General features: G+C 39.5%; 1 protein-coding gene across 1 annotated transcript; it reads right to left on the reverse strand.

Annotated features, from left to right (window-relative positions):
- Nucleotides 1–3,677: 3,677 nt before the first annotated feature.
- On the reverse strand, nucleotides 3,678–13,375 carry SNAPC1 (small nuclear RNA activating complex polypeptide 1). The gene is made up of 10 exons (XM_013182974.3): nucleotides 12,989–13,375; nucleotides 12,298–12,457; nucleotides 10,955–11,095; nucleotides 10,357–10,461; nucleotides 9,238–9,396; nucleotides 8,715–8,789; nucleotides 8,032–8,094; nucleotides 6,872–7,013; nucleotides 5,798–5,881; nucleotides 3,678–4,166 (listed from the first exon to the last, which is right to left on the reverse strand). Exons 1-10 carry the CDS (start codon nucleotides 13,129–13,131, stop codon nucleotides 4,132–4,134), a joined length of 1,107 nt encoding a protein of 368 aa, XP_013038428.3. The 5' UTR covers nucleotides 13,132–13,375; the 3' UTR covers nucleotides 3,678–4,131.
- Between the last annotated feature and the right edge of the window lie 5,036 nt (nucleotides 13,376–18,411).

The raw sequence follows: 18,411 nt of genomic DNA on the forward strand, positions 1-18,411 counted from the left end.
TTCCAGAAATGGTATGAATTTAAGAATGAAACATTCCAGAAAATAAGGGATAAAATAGCCATGCCGTTTGAAGAATTTTATTCCCATGCATGTGTGGTGAGAAAATATAAACCGTCTGCACAGGGTCACATTATTTAAAATATTAAAGTATATGACTAGAAGAAACTTGAGGGTATGCTCTAGTCCCTCTCCTTTCTCCAAAGCAGGATCAGGTCTACCTCAGACAACCATCACTACTGTTTTTCCAATATTGTTTTGAACTTCTACAGTAAAAGTGACTCACTTTGCTACAAGGCCAATCTAGCTTCTTAACTGCAAAAATTTCTCATTATTTTAATAACTTCATATTGCTGTGAGTTGTATAGCTCTACCTCAGTGAACACGGAGAACAATTAATCACCGCTTGCATAAACACATTGCACAGCTATGAAGACTGTTACATTCACTCTCAAACCTTTTCTTTTCCACACTAAACTCTCCCAGAGCTTGTTTTCTCTTTGTTGCCCTCCCCACCATTTTTTTTTTTTTTAAGATTCTTCTAGAGACGTCTGCATACTCCCCAAACTGCACACAACCATATCACCACTGCCATCCGCAACACCTGGAATTTTTCACATTAGCACCACACTGCTGATCCACCTTCAGTTTGAGAGCTGCAAAACCCTCCAGACTGAGAACAGCTACTTAGTCAAGCGTTCCCTAGCTGATATTTGCATTTGATTTGTCCTTCCAAGTGCAGCCTTTCGCACTTACCTTTACTTGATTAGACCTTGTTGATTTCTCCCATTATTAGAGTAAAAATTGTATTGGAAAATGTCTTCCACTTAAGCTGTTTCTAAACTGATGTCACCTCAAAGTGTTTTAAAGCGTATTCTGCTTTTCATCACCCATGTTATACTTGTAAACGTGGCATACCACACATTCAAACGTCCACTTAGAGGATCCTTCAGCTGTGCTAAACATATGGTGATTACTCTTGTATGAATGTTATTCTTTAGCCAGTTGTATATCCATCTTAGAGAAGTTTCAGCCAAACCATATTTCTCTGAATTATTTAAAAAAGCCATAATAGCATCTAGATACATACTGTCATGCTGCTTCACCCTTATCTAGCAGGCCAGTTGGAAGTTCGACTGGAGATACAGAGATGAAGTTATCGTGAGGTCTTTCACTACTGTATTAACGAGGCTATAACCAGGAGAGAAGTTAGATATTAGAAAACAATACTCTTAGAAATCTAGATTTACTTTGTTGTTTTTAAATGACACCATCTCGCTTTACTGAACCATCTTAGGAATTCCCTCTCTTGTTTTTAATAGCCTGTGATTGCTCACCAGACTGCAGCAAGGGAATTTATATATTTTTTTAAGAGAGGTCACACCAGCATTATGAAGTGTTGTTTACGGTTGCCTCAAAATTCTAAAGATTACTCTTTTGAAATATTACCACTGTGTATAGTCATCAGTCAAGTTTATCCTTAACTTACTTTTTACATCTATGTTATTTTATAAATAAATTAAAGAGCACACTTGTTTTCATAATTATAATACTAAAATAACTGCTAGTTGAGTGCACCCATCTTAGTACATATTCAAGCCACTGCACGCATCAGATGTTGATTTGCAAATCGTTTTCAGAAGAGTCTGCAGGAGAACTCATGTCACCGAATATCAAAAACTGAAAAATGCTCCTACTCAGCTCTTGGGATGGTTCAAAGATACAAAATGAGGCAAACAAGATGGTCACATTATAAAGAACTGCTACTTCAGGGAAGCATAAGCAATGTATGCTTGACAGAATAACAACTTAGCTGAAAGGAGCATGTCAAGAAAGTGAAAAGTAAGTTTTTGTACATGTGTTTAGTCTTTAGTCTTCTTGAGAAAGAAACCTTCAAGTTTTTCTTCAAGAGAAGAACTTAAAATCCTGTAGCTGGAAGACCTAACTTAACCTTAGTGCCTAGGAATGGCAGAAGGGAACTGGTGCTGCAACGTTCATCCATAAACAACCTCCCAAGTGAAGAAACTCATAAGCGGTGAATTTGAAGCCATAAACCCAGTATCTGCTAGGAAGAGATCTGTATCTTTTTTAACAGTCCTGGGGTTTCCCAAGAGATTCAAGTTCTCTGTATCTCATTTTCAAATTGTTCCTCTGTTGCACCAATACTGTTGTTAATCCTCTGCAACATCAGGATACCAGAGGCTTCTCTGTCAGCCTCCATATCCACAGCCAGAGCTGACTAAATGGACAAAGGCAGTATTGCCCACAGGATCCTAACAGCATTACGATGAGCAGACAGTATTGACCAAAAAAGGTCTGGTTATGTTTTCCTTAGGAGGTTTCTTTACACCTCTTGAATTTGCTCATTAAAAATTAGGGGCAGAATAAGTTTTGCTAGTAACAGAAAAGCACAGCCTCTATTATTGTCAGAAAACCCATATAAAACCAAATCATTCAAAATTAACAGATATGATACCTGCCCACACTTATAACTACAGATGAGTCTTTTTAACAAAAACACATCTGTGATTTTTTTTTTTTTAAATCAACAGACTAAACATAACAAACAGCACCAGAAGATAAATGGAAGCAAGTATGTCACACCAGGAAAAAGGAGTAGAAACTAAATGTATATATGATAAATTTAACTGTAAATAACTTCTATGGAGATTTTGTTTTTCCTGTATAGACGTACTCTTTTTCTGTAATGACTACATCTGGACTAATAATGACTTTTGGATTAAACCGTAAAGTTTTTAGCTATTCAACTGAATATTCAATTGTTCACCTTATTATACAGTACATTCTTGGCTTTATTAAAAAGTGTTTCCTCTTTGCCCATAAACAAAGTTTCCAGTGCAACACTAGTGCTTAATTATTAGTTTTTCCAGTATCCATCCTGTTCATCATTTAGGCCCATTCCTCCTTACCAACTAATGCATTTAATACATGCCTCTTTTATATTCAGACCCTTTATATTTACACTTCACAGCTTTTTCTAGATAAAGGCACTTTAATTCCTTTGGCCTTTGAGAAACCTGCCGAACTAATTCATTCAGTTTAGGCCCCTTTTATATTGAAAACCTTTCATATTTCTATTTTGTACTTCTTATTGTAGAAAAGGACACCTCAATTCTGTTGGCCTTTCCTGACAGGTCTTATTTTTTTCAGCTCTGTTCAACTAGAGAAAAATACCAAGGAGAATGAATAATTATCCGTGTTCTTCTTGAATTGTCGTTGTCATAGGGGACTATTTAAGGCTATAGCCTTACAGGGATGAATGATGACAAATTCTAGTGCTTGTTGTTTACAGAAAATACGCACATACAGCTTATGATTCTCAGTCTTTTGGCTTTTTCTGCAGTACTGTTGCCTAGCAATCGTTTCCCTGTTTCATACCTGTCCTTAATACAAAGCTTCATGTTTATTTCCACACCTATTTCTTCCACATCCACACCCCAATTTATAAAGATCATTCTGAGTTCTAGTCATGCCCTTGTACAACTCGGTGACATCTGCAAAATTAATACATGCATGTTGTGTTTCTTCATTCAAATACACAACGACACCAGGTCTGCTGGAGACTGAGTACAATAAAAGACTTACCAAGTTCAATTCCAACACCTGTGGGATCAGTGATAAATATTGCTGAAGTTGCACACTATAAAACATAGCAAATAAACTGTGAAAGATGATTTATTGTACTAATTTTAAACAGTCAGTAAGATTATTACGTTCACAGACAAAAGATTCCAAACATCTCTCATATGGGAAAGTATTTTGTGAGCTGTTCTTCCAACAGCCTCAGCTAAAAAAAATGTTGCAAGTCAACATGAGTTCCGAGTAATTACTCACATTGTACAAAGTAAATACAAGAAGCAATCATCTTCTCGCTCTTCCCTTCTCAAACAGCACACGGCAACTTCATCTCCCACAGGCATCACTCACCAGGTGCTATACCATGAGACTTCTAAGGTATACCAGTCACTACCGATATTCCAGTGTCACCCGTAGTTCTGGTCCCAGCCATTTCCTACTGTACGTCCAAAGGCATCCAAACAAGCACTTTGAATGACGTCTGACATTTACAACTTGTCATTAAAATTCTCATTAGTGCTTCTCCAAGTGGATCCTCTAACATCTTCTTCTCCTCTTGGGGAGAGAGAATTCTGAAAGGAAATAAAAAGATTTTTCTGACAAGCTTTTCAATCTATCTTCTCTCATGGGAATGACTAAAGTAGAATTAATTCTGCACAGAAAAAGGAAATGAATTAGATGAGCTCTTGAGATCTCCTAATTCCTCTCTGCATGGCTTTAAATATGAAAAAAAGTCTTGCTAGATTCTGTGGCATATGATATCATTCAAAATATTAAATACAACTCCACTAATTAACAAAATACTGTACTTTTAAACTAATTCAACCTTGACAGCTTTCTGTTCCTCGTGAACTCTTAACATTTCATTGTGAATTTGACACACAATACTCCCAAGATTAAGCACAAAATTGCTTATTGGTATGTTTTAACGCTTCAAGTTTACCGGCAAAGCTATCTGGAGAACTCCTGGTTTAAAGTCAAAACATTTGGACATTAACAACTTAAAAAAGTAAATAAAATCAAGTACAACATTAAACGCACCACTGTGCCTTCAACCTGAACATCTAAAAGTTGAATGATTTCAAATTGTCTACAGCTAACTAAGGTGATCAGAGGATGTAATCATCTCAGTACCAAATATGTTCTTTAAGAGGAGAGAATACAAATGTGCTGCCTCACAATGAACATGTTTTGATACTTACTATTCTCTCTTATATGAAAATATCTTTCTGTTACACACAGTTTTTGATAATAAGTTAACTTAGTATCTAAGAGGTTAGCTCCTCCCCCTGAGAGGCTGCCCGTATATGAGTTGTGGCCCCAAAGCAGAACCCTAGACTCTTCGAAGAGCGCTACTAAATGAGGTATCTCAAGAAAAAGATGATGCAGTTTCCTTGGACAGTGTCTGTTCCATGGTACTTATGTTCCCCTCAAGTGATAATGATAACAGACACAGAGCAGTTGGAGATTAACATATCAGCATACACTAAATGCATTTGATGCTTCTGTACAGCAACTCCACCATCAGCTTTGAGAAACCTGGTTTACCAATGCTTCCAAATAAAATTTACTTTATTTTCAGCAACACAAGTGATAGCAACGTCATCCATCCTTCTACCTCAGTTCCCAGATTCCTACCCCAACACTTCTAACATAGCGGAGGAAGCTATTACCATGTATGTACACTGGAACTTAAGCCTCGAAGAATTACCCAGCTGAAATTAACGCTAGAGGGGAAACTTCTACGTCCCTCACTTCCATGACAATGAAGGCAGCAAGGGCTACTCTATCTTTAAGTGCAGGTTACAGAAGTTCCTGGAGCTACTATTACAGGTATCTTTAATAAGTAGGGGTATAACCAAAAATCACTTCTCCTTATACATTAGTACTCTTCAAGGGAGATTTACATTATCGGAGAGTAAGTCGTTTTTTAACTGGACTAATTTTAACACTGAGCACACTATAATGAATTCTACGTACAAAACCCTTGATTCACAGGATTTCGCCATCATGTGTGCTTACAACAAACCCTCAGAGCAAAGCTTCAACTTTCAGGCAACAATTTACAGGCTGAAGACTAACCTAGCTTTTGCAAGGAAGCAAAACACGGTCCAAAATACCAGGTTCTGTTTCAGAAAAAATATGGCATAGTAGAAAGCTATTAAAATAAGTCTCCAGCTTGTAAGAATTTCAATCATCATACCTTCTTCACCTGAGTTATCTTCTTCTGTGATTATAGGCATCCCAATGTGCTGAGTAGCAGTTTCCTTTTCTGCTTGCATCTCACCTGCAGATATATTTTTAGGAAAAAAAGTCAGGTTTTTTTTGGTGTGTGTGTGTGTTTCTGCACCTCAGGTCCAGCAGTTAAAATACTGTTCTCTTGCTGCTAACTCAACTTCCCAGTCAAAGGCTGTGAAGAAATACCGACATTTCAAAGTATCTTCATATAGCTCACTAGAGAAATCCTCAATAAAAAGTAACTAACAGTACAAGCTTAGAGCATATTAATCACCACCTCAGTTCAGAGATTATTCAAAAATCCTCTCCTTATTCCCTCTCCAATACGTTGCCTACTGTTCTAAAGAAAATTTGCCCGGTGCCCACCTCTGAAGAGGGCTGAATTTTTTCAGAAGCTCTTAGTACATCAGAAAACAGTCTTTAGAACTCTGAAATGAAATCACTGTCTTCAAAATAAAGTTTATGCAAAACAACTTTGTTGCTCAAATTTATGTAACCTTTAATAGTAAGTTAAGTGATTGACTTAAGTGGCTGAGCAACTTTTATCAGCTTAAAAGTCAGACATCAGAAAGCTGATTTCCTCCAGAAGACAAAAGCCATTTACCACGTTTTCAGAACTAGGACACAAAGATCAAAATAAACTCTTGGAAGACCAAAAAAAAAAAGGAAAAAAGAAAAGAGATGCATAAGCAGGGATGCGCAAATATGTGGAAAGAAAGTGAAAAAAAAATGCACAAATCCAGATGGCATAAATGCTATGATAGTAAAATAAATCACTCACTGAAGAGTTCATATATGTCAAAGATCAGCAAAAATTCCCAGAACTATTTATGACACTTCAGTTTAACTATAAACAGCATGCCCTCATGTCTTCCTACCTGACTAGACTGTCAAAACCAGACAGAACGGTTCAATAATGAAAGCGGTATCACAAAACTTTTCCCTAATTTTCTACGTCCACTAAACAGTAAAAGTTTAACCCAGCTGCCTTAGCTGGCAAAGCAATTGAAAAACTTCTGCAGTCTCTCCAGAAAAATACCTTTGAATTCCAAAGAACCTCTTCTCAGTGCTGGCTGTGGTCTCCTACTGTTTTTTTTACTTCGGCTTGGAGATTTCCTATAATCTGATCCTGATTCAGAGGATTCTAATTTTACCTGACGATGTCTTCTGGATTTGGAGGCCTAGAAGGTAAGCATATGCATAAATGATAAAAAAAAAACAAAAGTTAAAGGGCTACAACCACACGTTGCTGTAAATCATCAGTACTTAATGAGTCAGCACAGACCAAAGTATCAACTTCCTCATGTATCAGAGGAGAAGGGCAGGGAGGAAGGGAAGACTCCCACTAGTTACTGTTTTTCAGTTTAACACGACAACATTAGAACCGACTCTGTGATTTAATGGGCCCATTTTTTAAAATTCAGGTAAAGAAACTATCATTTATGCTCACACCACTTTCTGTTGGCATCAACAGATGCTATACTACACACCACTATATAACTACGCTATACTGCACACCACTGCATGTAAGCAAAGGGAACATTTCCAAAAACTGCTACATCATAAAGCTTATTTACTATCATATTTTTCTTAGGTGCCCAGAAAACAGTACCACTGCATATTCACAAGTCTGGATTGTTCATTGTAGATTCCAGAGCTCTTTTTCATTTAATAATGCACTCTCCCATAACTGATTTAAATAAACACGGTATTATGTAATGTTTATATAGGTCTGCCATAAAAAGGCAATTCAGCAATGTTTTAAAAGTAGTACTTATTGAAACAATGTTTCAAAAGTTTGCCAAGTGACTTTAAAACCCTAAGTTCCATTTTCATAACCAACTTCACAGCTTCAAACACCTAAGCCTTGTGGAATTTGAACAATTAAAATCACAAGTATTTTTAAATTCCATTTACATAAAATTCCATCATTAAAAAGCAGAGTACAGACAATAAAAGATATCCCAGACATGAAAATCCCCCAGGCACAGACCATATTGCATTGCTTCCCTAGATCTAACAATAGTGAGGGCTTTAGGTTTTCCCACTGTGTTAGATACGGAAACTAGAACATGCAAAAGTGGAATTACATAGTGCAATTTTAACTCCTTCCTTTCTGACAAATCGCTTACGTTGAACTGGTACTTGAAACTACTATTTAAAACCAAATACATCCCTAACGTCAAATTTTGTATCTACCTCAACAACTGCAGAATAAGACTTGTATTTGATTCTAGCCAACGCATTTGCTCTTTCGGAACCCTGCAAAGAAACAAAAAGATCAGTCAGAAAAAGTTTTCATATTACAGCAATATTAAAACAAAATATTAAGTTAGATTTGAGCAATATTTCGTTATGGCTCTAATTCTACAATAAATGGTGACAAATTGTTTCTTAATGAAAAAATGCTCAAACTCCATTAAGAATGCAGAGCATAATTTCGGTTGCTTTCAGTTACATAGCCCAGCAAGAAAAAATAAAATCTGAAACTTCGTATGTTACTCAAATTCAAGGTTGAAGCAAGCAGGTAAAAACAACACAAGGGAATTACGTAGCATAAAAAGTGGATACTGCATTTAGTTGAAACTCTAGGAGGAATCATAAAGGAGTTTGGCCAAGAAAACATGTCTCTTTCCCCTCCTTACTTGAAAGAGGCCATAGCTTTTTATTACAAGCATCCAAGAACTACCACAGCAGGGTATGCTCAAAGCTTAACAGAAAACAATGCAATTTAAAAAACCAAATCCCAACCTCACTAGCTATTCTTGGAATTTACTTTGACACGGGCCCTGACATACACCACTTCAGACCACTGTGATCTGAAGTTAAGGAACTAACAGATTTTGCCTGTGCAACGTAGCAAACAAGTTCATTCTTCTTACTTCTGATTCTAGTGAAGTTCCTTCTTCCTTTTTGTTTAGCACTTCATCAGCTTCTTTAGCATTTAGGAATAACTTCTGAAAAAATACATAAGAGAATATTTTTAAATGTCAATCGTTCACAAAGCAGTTAAAAAATTCAAGAATTTTGAAAAACAATCCAAATATTTAAGTAACCGCATATGCTGATTTTTTCCACCAACATTACACTACAGCCTTTCCTTGACCGCAGACTGTTACAGAGCTATTTCACAGAGGCATTCTAATACTATCCACAAACCACTTCTTCCAGGGCTTACCTTTAAGCAATCATTCACATTATCATAGAGGCAATAGAAGCCATTGTCCTTCCCACCACACCGTAACTCTGCCTAGGGTTTTACTTAATCCGTGCCTTCAGTGTTCCAGTTCCTCTGCTTACTTCTGAGATTTACAGAGTATGTTCACAGGTAATGACACTACGCCAGTTCTTACACGTTCACATGATCTGTTAAATTGCCACAGCATAATGGTTGGTATTACCTACCATTCTTTTTTGCTGCCATTCCTGATGTTCCAAAGTTATGTCTTTAAGAGTAACTACAAATTCATCCTTTATCAAGCTCAGGGCCTTGTCTGGCTGGGATTTGTCAGCTGATATGACACACTTCATTTTCTGATAGTGCTCATGAATATTCATCAGCTCCTAAAACACAAAAAAGAGATGATTTTCAGGAAAAAGATTACAGCAGTAGACTGATACTAATTCTCACTGAACAAAAACTAAGGTTATACAAACTATTCTAGAGACCACTGCAGTAGCAGAAGTGTGAGATTGTTTCTATCAGTTCACTTTCAGGGAGCCTAGCAATAATGTTACCTAGCACTTTCCCATCAGACCACCAACTAAGCAATAGAAGAAAGAGTACCTTTCATTATTTAAACTGAGAAAGAAGTCTCTGTGAGAGCTGATCCTCAGTACCACTGAGATTTCAGTCTGATATGGTAGTCTATTTTCTCTCTGGAGGAAGCATTTCACAGTCTACTCACACTGTCATTTCACAGATTACTGAATTTTGTAGCACTGTAGTCAACCCTACTGATGATACATATTTGCTAGCAGCAACTGGAAAAATTATGTAAGCAAAGACCTACCATTGAGTCATAACGAGCAATGTAAGCTATACGCTGCTTGAATTATTTATTTACAAAAAATTGTTACCTATTAAATAAAAACATGTTTTAAAAGGAGAAATAAAGGTTTGAGAACACTATAATCTTGCAGATCATTCATTTTCTGTTACTAGTACCTAGCTTCCAGCTGAAAGCTGCAGACATATCAAAACAAACCTGCTTCCCACAACCCACCGTTTTCCATTTTCCTTTGCCTAAGTGACAGTTCACCATTTTTTCCCTCCCCCTTTTACATTTTACTAAGGCAAAGCCACAAAACGTTGGAGTGTATGGTACAGGTATCATATGGTACCAACAGGTACCACAGTTCTTCCAAAACGTTCAGAAAAATTGCTGACACAGACTATTACCTTGGTCTGCATTCCCTAAGACAACTCATAAAGGACAATCTTGAGCTAATTAGAAAAGTGACAGCTCTCGGACACGAGAAAAACACAAACAGTGGTTAATCTATTGTTTAAAGTTACTGTACCTCCAACAAATCATTAGTGATGAGGCTGCTAACTCTGTTACTTGGGTCCTTAAATTCTTCTTTAAATTCATTTTCCTGAATCTTCTTCTTAGTTCTGTAGTTTAGCTAAAGCAGAAGACAACATTTTGTAACTTAAACAGTCAACTTAAACTGCACCTCCTCTTGAAAATCCTTACAGCATATCCAACAATTAAGAGATGCTCAAAGGCATAAAATTAACTCATCAACATAGCACGCAGCTTCATCGTCAAGCGCTCAGTCAGCACTTTTTGAAAATTATTCCCTAGTCAAGAATTTAATCCAGCAACCAAACTCAAGAGTTCACCATTTCCACAAATCATGAGACATCTCAAATCTAATGAGAACATTAGATACTGGAAAAAAATATTTTCAGGCAAGAAGCACACTACATTCAAACATCCTCTAAGCTTTATACATATTTATACATATATTACATACCTAGTTATATAAAGCAAGACATAGTACATCTCAACACAGCATGAAAGCTTAACTAAATAAATTAGTGTTGTTGAACTGCCAGCGACTGAAAGTGAAGATACTTTATTAAAAATGATAAGCCGTTAATGTAATAACTCACTAGCTTTGGCATTGCTGTGAAATGGAATGCTCTGGCAAGTCGCAGTGTCCTAAAGATGTATGCCGCATCATAGTGCTGGGAATCTATCAGCTCCTGTTGAAATTTCAGGATTTCAGGCCAATCCTTGAATGCAATTCTGATCTACAACAAATCAGTTGTTTATTAGTATACTGACATGTGTATTTCAATGAACAAACACAAATTCAGCTGACTGCTGTGACCACATTACACGCACAATAACTGGCTGTCTGGATGCAGCATGTCACACGATCACAGAACTACAGAAAGGATCCTACTATAACAAATTTTGCAGATAAGCTTATTGTGCTGTTGTGTTAAATATTCTTACTGCAGTTGCTGGCTATGATAGTGACATGGAAGAAAAGTCCTCTACGATATCTGAAAAAGTTAATTCTTCATATTGAGGCGTCTGAAACAAAATGCACTCCTAGAAGGCTCCAATTCACTAGGTAATTAGGAAACAATACTTGTACTATGATCTGTTGCCAGTCAAACATTCATTAAAGTCTCTCTCTCATTTCTTGCTTTTCCTCCTCTCCCATCTACACTGTCCTCTTAAATTTTATTCTACCTAAGCTACCTTCCTTGATGATTCCTGGACTCTCTAGCATTTGTTATATAGCAGCTGTTTTAAATTTGCCTAAATTCATCTCCGTAAAAGGCAATGACTTCTCTGAAGTTAAGATATGAGATGTAATGGCATCACTGCAGGACACTTAGATTTCTGTTTTCTATGTAAAGAATTTGGACTTGATTGTTAATATGCACACAACATACGTGACAGTTGCCAAATAAACCGCTTCTCCTTGCACTGATTTTCCAACTCCTTTATATACTGATCTCCTCCCCTAAAAGCAGCAAGCAGGCACGTCATTCAGGTATTCAAACCTTCCACTTCTTCACATATTCCACTTCTAGTTAACAGGAACTGGAAATAATTTAACCTGCCTTCATTCTCTTGAAATTCTAAGGAACGACTGGGACTGCAATGGACTTCTCCCTGCATTTGATGAGTAGTACATTCTCAGTTCCCATTTTGAAAGCTAGTCTTCTTCATTTCTTTAGTCTTACAAACAAGATTTCTAAGAACACAGCTACAATTTAGAAGGTATAAACAGTACTGTAGTCACGACCGCTTAAGTTCTCAAACCCAATGGTGTCTGAAAGGTTACCTTTTCCAAAAAGACCTTTTGATTCTAAATATTTTTACTTTAAGAAAGTGAAAGGAAATACCCTGCCCATTTCCGATGACAGAACATACAGAGGTATACAAAACATCTTCCGTCTAGTACCTCCTGAGAAGGAAACCCAAGAACAATTACCTTCTGTTTTGGCTGGCATAGCTGTGTATTGTAGAGCCCATACAAAAGGTACAGAGCACCAACTCTAATCTGGAACGCATACGGTGGCAAGAAGTACTGCTGTGCCAGATCTAACGTCTTCTTCGTGAGCTTATTCCTCTCCAGAGCTCTTATTCTACCACTAAAGTAAACAAAAAGGAACTATGTTAACAGCAGGTAACTATAAAAGCACAGGCTTTACAAAGTCCATAACACAGAAACAAGCATCATGTATTTTAAAACATATTACCACAGGGCTCGAGTTCTGTGAAGTGTTGAAAGATGGCCAGGCCCTGAGGTCTCACATAGTAACCCCTTGTAGTGAGATCTACAGTGAAAAATGCAATACCCCATAGCCGTATTTTTTAATACCATTTCTTAAGGATTGCACCAGGATCCTACTACTATACTACTACTATAGCTCCAACCATCAGCGTCCAAACTCCGTGTGTAATTAGTAGACAAAATAAACCGGCCTAGTACTTGATGGAACAACTCATTAACCTTTTGTTGTTGTTGTCCTTTACCTGCACTCCTGCCAAACCTCTCCCGGGAGCCCTCCCTGAGGGAACCGCGCCTCACCAACACCCCCTCACCAGCCGGGGGGGAGCTGGGCGCCGGGGGGCTGCGGGACGGGGGGCACAGGGGACCGCTCCCCCCACCTCCCACTCACTAGAAGATGGCGTGGAAGCGGCGCTCCCTCCACAGCTCGACGAAGCGCTCGAAGCGGATGGTGTCCGCCTCCTGGAAGGCTCCGAGCAGCTCCTCGCAGTCCGCCTGCAGCCCGGGCACCGAGCTGGCCGCCGCGGCCGCCATTTCGCGCACGCTCGGCCGGCCCCCTCAGGGCGGCCGCTCATGCGCCCTGCCCCGCCGCCGGGGCTCCGCCGCCGGGAAGGGGGGAGGGGGCTGAAGGGAGCCGGGGCGAACCGAGCCGTGCCCCGCATGCACGGCCACACGTAGGCGGCAGGGCCGGGCGGCTGCCGAGCCGCACGTAGGGTGCCTGGGCGCGGCTTCGGCGAGCGGGCGCCGGCGGCTCTCCCGCCCCTCAGCCGCAGAGGCAGCCGAGGGAGCCCCCTGCGCCCCGCCGGAGCCCAGGTGGGTGGTGAGGGGAGCCCCCCGGGTCCACCCTGCCGGGGATGGGTTGAGGGAAGGGGGTCCCGAGCGGTGCTGGGGGGCCGGGGAGACCCGGCGGGGGGAAAGGGGGTGACTGGGAAGGGAGCGAGGGGTGCGCCTCCGACGGGGGGGCTGCTTAAACCTGCGGGAGTTCCTCGTCGTGGGCAGGGGGATGGATTCACGCGTTTGCTTTCCTAATGCTGAACTGCGGAATTAATGTTAAGTTCTGGCTCTGCCGCTGCGGCGTTCCCCAAACCGGTACGCCGTTAGCATCAGCTAACCCCTCCCGAGGCTGCTCTTTGAGGCTGGGCACTGTCAACCGCTGCGTTATAACCTCCACAGCGCTTGGGGTGCAAAAACACCTTTCTGTATGAACTGTATTTCCAAAAAGGTTCCAAAAAGCTGTTGTTAAGTGCCACTGATCGCTGCTTTCATCGGTTAGGGGCAGGGAAGCTTCAGCAGAGCTGTTGCATGTGGTCTGGGCACGTTTCAGCAGCTGCCGGGGCAGAGCTACACCTGGTGGGGTTTTGGTTGTTTGTTTTCTGAAAAGACATTTTTCGTCTTATTGACACATCGTGGAGTGACTTCATTCCTTCGAGGCCAAGCCCAGCTCTTCATCAGTTTCAGCAGTAACTTCATTTAAAAGGAAGAGAGCTTGGTGCTGGAGTGACAGTCAGTAAGGCTCAAGTGTGTTTTCGGAGGCTTGAATTTAAAAGTGCAGCGAGTGTTGGGATTTCTCAGAGGCGCTGTTTCAAGAAGCACTAGGTGGGTTATTTTTTTTAATTCTAAGGCAGGTGGGGCTGCACATCGTGACAATTTCGTACCCTAAGAGGACGTGAGATGTAGCGAGGATGAGGCTGTTGTGCGTGCGTGTTAGTGCGTGATTAAGTCTTGCAGAAAATTTGGCTACAGTGTAAAGAATGAAAATGCAGAGGAGAAAAAAGGCAACAAGTTCTTGCAGAATTCCCTTTCTGTGCCATTTGCAATGAAATACAGCGTTAATTTTTTAGGTTAATTAATCGTCCACTTAGTTTTCTTAACTCTCTGGTCTGTGTTTTCATTCATTTCCTTCAGATGCTGAGTGTTTTAATTGTTCCTTGGAAGGCAGTCTGTTAACAGTGTGCTGGTTACCGTATCCTCTTCATATTCGTATTTAACTCCTAAATGAAGGGATGAAGTCCTGTTTGTCCTATTAATTCCTAGCTTATAAGCGGCAAGCTAAGAAGCCATTTATCCTGCGTAGATATGGCTATAAATAACGGGTTTCTTCAGTTGCACACAGTACAAGAGAACTCATTTATTTTTGAAAGCCTTATGTGATTTAGATCGTATTTGCAAATTGAAAACATGAACATAGATCATGTTTTCATGGATTTTCATGAAAATGAATCATGGATATGTTTTATTAAATAGCGTATTCAAGCTTCTACGTGTGCAAACCCATCAATTCTAATAAATAAGGGGATCATACTCTACTGTGACAGCAGCTCTGAAAACAGAAGGCGTGCACACTTCTTCCCAGCAAAGCAAAAATGTGACAATAGATCTTGAATTTGTGCACTAGGAAATAGTATTCATTTAATGAGACAGTAAGAATCCCAAGATCTTGTCAAATTTATTTGCATGAGGTGAGAGCAACTGAAATCACCTGGAAAAATCCTCTTGGATTTAAAGTTTTTTCTTTTGTTACTGAGGGTGCTCTTGACTTGTTTACCCAGAGGTTTCCTTTAAAATTTCCATCCTTCTGGCTTTGCATCTGTAGCTTCCCCCCTGAGAGCCTATACAATCCCTGGTGTCTGACTTGTTGAATTGTACGCCTAGCCTCTTCTGTTCACGGATGTAGTCTACGTAATTTAGGTGGGATAACCACTGTGACCAAAGTAAACGGGATTTGGCTGTAAGGGCAAGACAATTTATAAATACCATTGGAAAACAGACCACATGTATGCTTAGTGTTGAAGTTTGTTGACTTCAGTAGCAGGCCCGTCACGCCTCCAAACGTGCACGGAGTTCTAGTTGGGCTGCACAGTGTTTAATTCTTTTTAAATTGTGTTTGCCATCTCTGTCTTTTAGAACAGGAATAACTGATGAACAGAAATCACAGATGTCACACATTAGAAACAAACCCTCTCTTTTTATTGAATTTTATACTGTTACACAATCAAAAAGAAATACAATCACAAGTATGTCAAAATGTTTCAAGAGAAATATCAATTGCAATAGGTTGTACTTGGTTCCAGAAAAGAATTTCATTAAAATATACCACTTTTTCATGAGAGAATACTGCAATTATTCACAAAATCTACCATACTGTATAAATCCAGTAGCAAACTCTTAACCTTTTGGTAACTTGGCAAGCCTTACTCAAGGTAAGCAGGGAAGCAGAAGGAAAAACGACAATGCATTTTTAGAATTTGGATCAAAATCACAATTCTCCAGACTGGAGCTTTCCAGGGAGTCAAGTGTCTGATCACTAACAGTACTTTAATGAAAGCTGGATACTCAACTCTTGAGTTCCTATGAAAATACTGGCCTTCCTACGGAGTACTCCTGGCCTGTGAAATGTTTGTTTTCATGCTGGGTAATTGCAGTTTGAATAAACTGCATGAGTGCAGTGCCATCTGGGTGAGATGTGTGCGCTGTTCAGTAGCAGCTAATCAAAGGGGATGGGGGGGAATAGACAACTGACCTCAGGCGTAGCCTCTGGTGCCTGCTGCACAGCACCAGGGTGCTCCTGGCTCCCAGGGTCGTCAAAGGAAATGAGTCATTCAGCACTGTGACAAGGGACAAAGCTTGACAGCAGATTGTAGTGAGCAGCCCACGTTTCTGCCTTCAGCTACCCTTGTTTAGCTGTTTAAAAAAACTATTTAATTAAATAATTTTAAAATGCTATTCAATATGCACTGGTTTAACCTGTAATAATCAGATATTTGATTCCTATAGCTTTAGCTCATTGCAAGCATGTAAAGTTTTATTTGTTCTTTCTTGCCTCAGTGTGACTTTAAAGCAATTCATAAGTACTGTGAGGGAGTTTGTGCGTACACAGAAATGGAAACTGATAGTAGTAAATTGCTTTAATTTCGTTTTCCAAGATCAATATACAGTCCAAGCTATCTTACTACATGGGTGAAAGGTGTGGTTAAAAGTGTGCACTTTGGACTCCAGGCTACCCTTACAGAGTATAACATCTGCTGTCCAGCAGCTCACGTGTAATAGTGACTTCTTGGGAGCTACAGCTGTAGTTGAGTATGACTACTTTCAGGTAAAGGACTGAATGTCATCATCGTAAGTTCTGGTCAAAAAAAGGCCTTTAGAGCTTTTAACAAAGCCATCAGTGTCCTTGATAAAGACATCAGTTAGAATCCATATGCAAGAAATAATTGATATGCCATGAGGGAGGCGTGGTGTGACTACTGCTGCAGTCACAATAACCTACTGAAAGCTACCTTTGTTACGCTCAGCTTATGGGGAAATGATAATTTACCGTGTTTCATATGCAAAAGCAAATACTACATCCAGCTGCAGTTTCGTCTTTATTACTGGTGAAGAATAAGTGCTCTAAGCAGCAAGTCAGCAAAGAACTTACTCAAAATTGCTAAGAAAACCTCTAGAAAGAAATGTATTCTTCCTCCAAAGAAGGGGTAGAATTTAAGACTATATAGTCTGATGCTAAGGAAAAAAAATAAAGCAGCTAAAAAGTCTACTTCCTGATTTTGTAAACTTGCAGCAGTTTTTATAGCAAAGCTCAGACTAGGCCAGAGCAGTTACTGTTACTTTTCCATGCTTTCTTCAGCATTTCTATGAGCTGAATAACTGTTCTCAGTAACTACAGCACATCATTCTTAGTCATAGAATTAATTTAGCCGTATCCTGGAAGCTAGAGCTTCCACAGGGGAAGCCCTAATAATGAATGGGGGAGTTAGGGGAAGAAGGGGAACATTTGTTACATCTATGTGTAACTTTACAAGCTAGTTTTCAGGTTGAGGCTTTTTCTTTTTAATCCTCCAAAGTGCAAACCACTATGGGTACTACACTTCAGTTACTCCTAGGATTACCTATTTCACTCACTTTTGCAAAGCACCGTAAACAAAATGCTATGCCTCAGTTGTATGTATAACAGGAAATGTTTGAGTGGGGAAGATTATTAGATGAGACGGTGCTCATTTAAGTCCCTGGCTGCTGTCATTAAGAATAGAGATGATTCCTGCTGGCTCATAACCGTAGATCATGAGTGTAACTCAAATTTTCTTCCTCCTTGTAATATGGATTTTTCTCTCCGATAACTCGCTACCCTCTTTAAGTACATTAAAGAAGAACTCCAAAATAAGGAGTAAGTAACAGAACTACTTCAAATAGGACAACATAACATTTCTAGGGGGAGATGAAGAGATGGGTCAAAGCTTGCCAGAGAAGTAGGAAAAGGAGAACCCACTTGTACTTCTCACGTCTACAAGACTATCTCACATCCTGCCAGTCCACGCAGAGCTAAGGATAGGGGTTGCCCCTGCCAGCTGCTGCCTAACTTTGCTATTACAACTTCTACTGCTGCTAGAGAAAGCAATGCTAGGGGAAGCGTGATGTCCTCGAGGCCTCAGGCAGCACACACGCAGTAGTCCTACTGCTTTTATCCAAAGAGCTTTGTAAGCTTTGCGTACAAAAGCTTTATTACAAATCTTTAATACTGAATATTAGGTGCGTATATTCAAATTGTTCTCTCTGCACAGATCTTGAGCTCTAGCTTAGTGTACCTACATGCTTTCCTCTCTATGCAACTTCTACTCAAACTAAGAAGTATGCAACCATATTCTGCTACCAGTGCTTTACCTTCCTCTAAGTCAGTAGCTAGTAGTCTCCATGTAGTTTCATTAGCACAGCTGTGTCAGTTTGAAAAGTTTTTGCTTCAGTGAAACTGTAAGTGATTTTAAAAGACAGGTTAAGCTTATGCACAGTTATATCGATTTCAGAATACTCTAGATGAGTTCA

Source organism: Anser cygnoides, chromosome 5, assembly GCF_040182565.1.
Source record: "Anser cygnoides isolate HZ-2024a breed goose chromosome 5, Taihu_goose_T2T_genome, whole genome shotgun sequence".
In the NCBI taxonomy this organism is placed as follows: domain Eukaryota; kingdom Metazoa; phylum Chordata; class Aves; order Anseriformes; family Anatidae; genus Anser; species Anser cygnoides.

Coding starts and splice junctions, on each gene's coding strand:
- SNAPC1 (XM_013182974.3), bottom strand. CDS start 13,131: ATGGCGGCCGCGGCGGCCAGCTCGGTGCCCGGGCTGCAGGCGGACTGC. Junction 9,397..10,356: donor TCACTAATGATTTGTTGGAG/GTACAGTAACTT, acceptor TTTGTGTTTTAG/GAGCTGATGAATATTCATGA. Junction 7,014..8,031: donor CTTATTCTGCAGTTGTTGAG/GTAGATACAAAA, acceptor CTTACCTTCTAG/GCCTCCAAATCCAGAAGACA.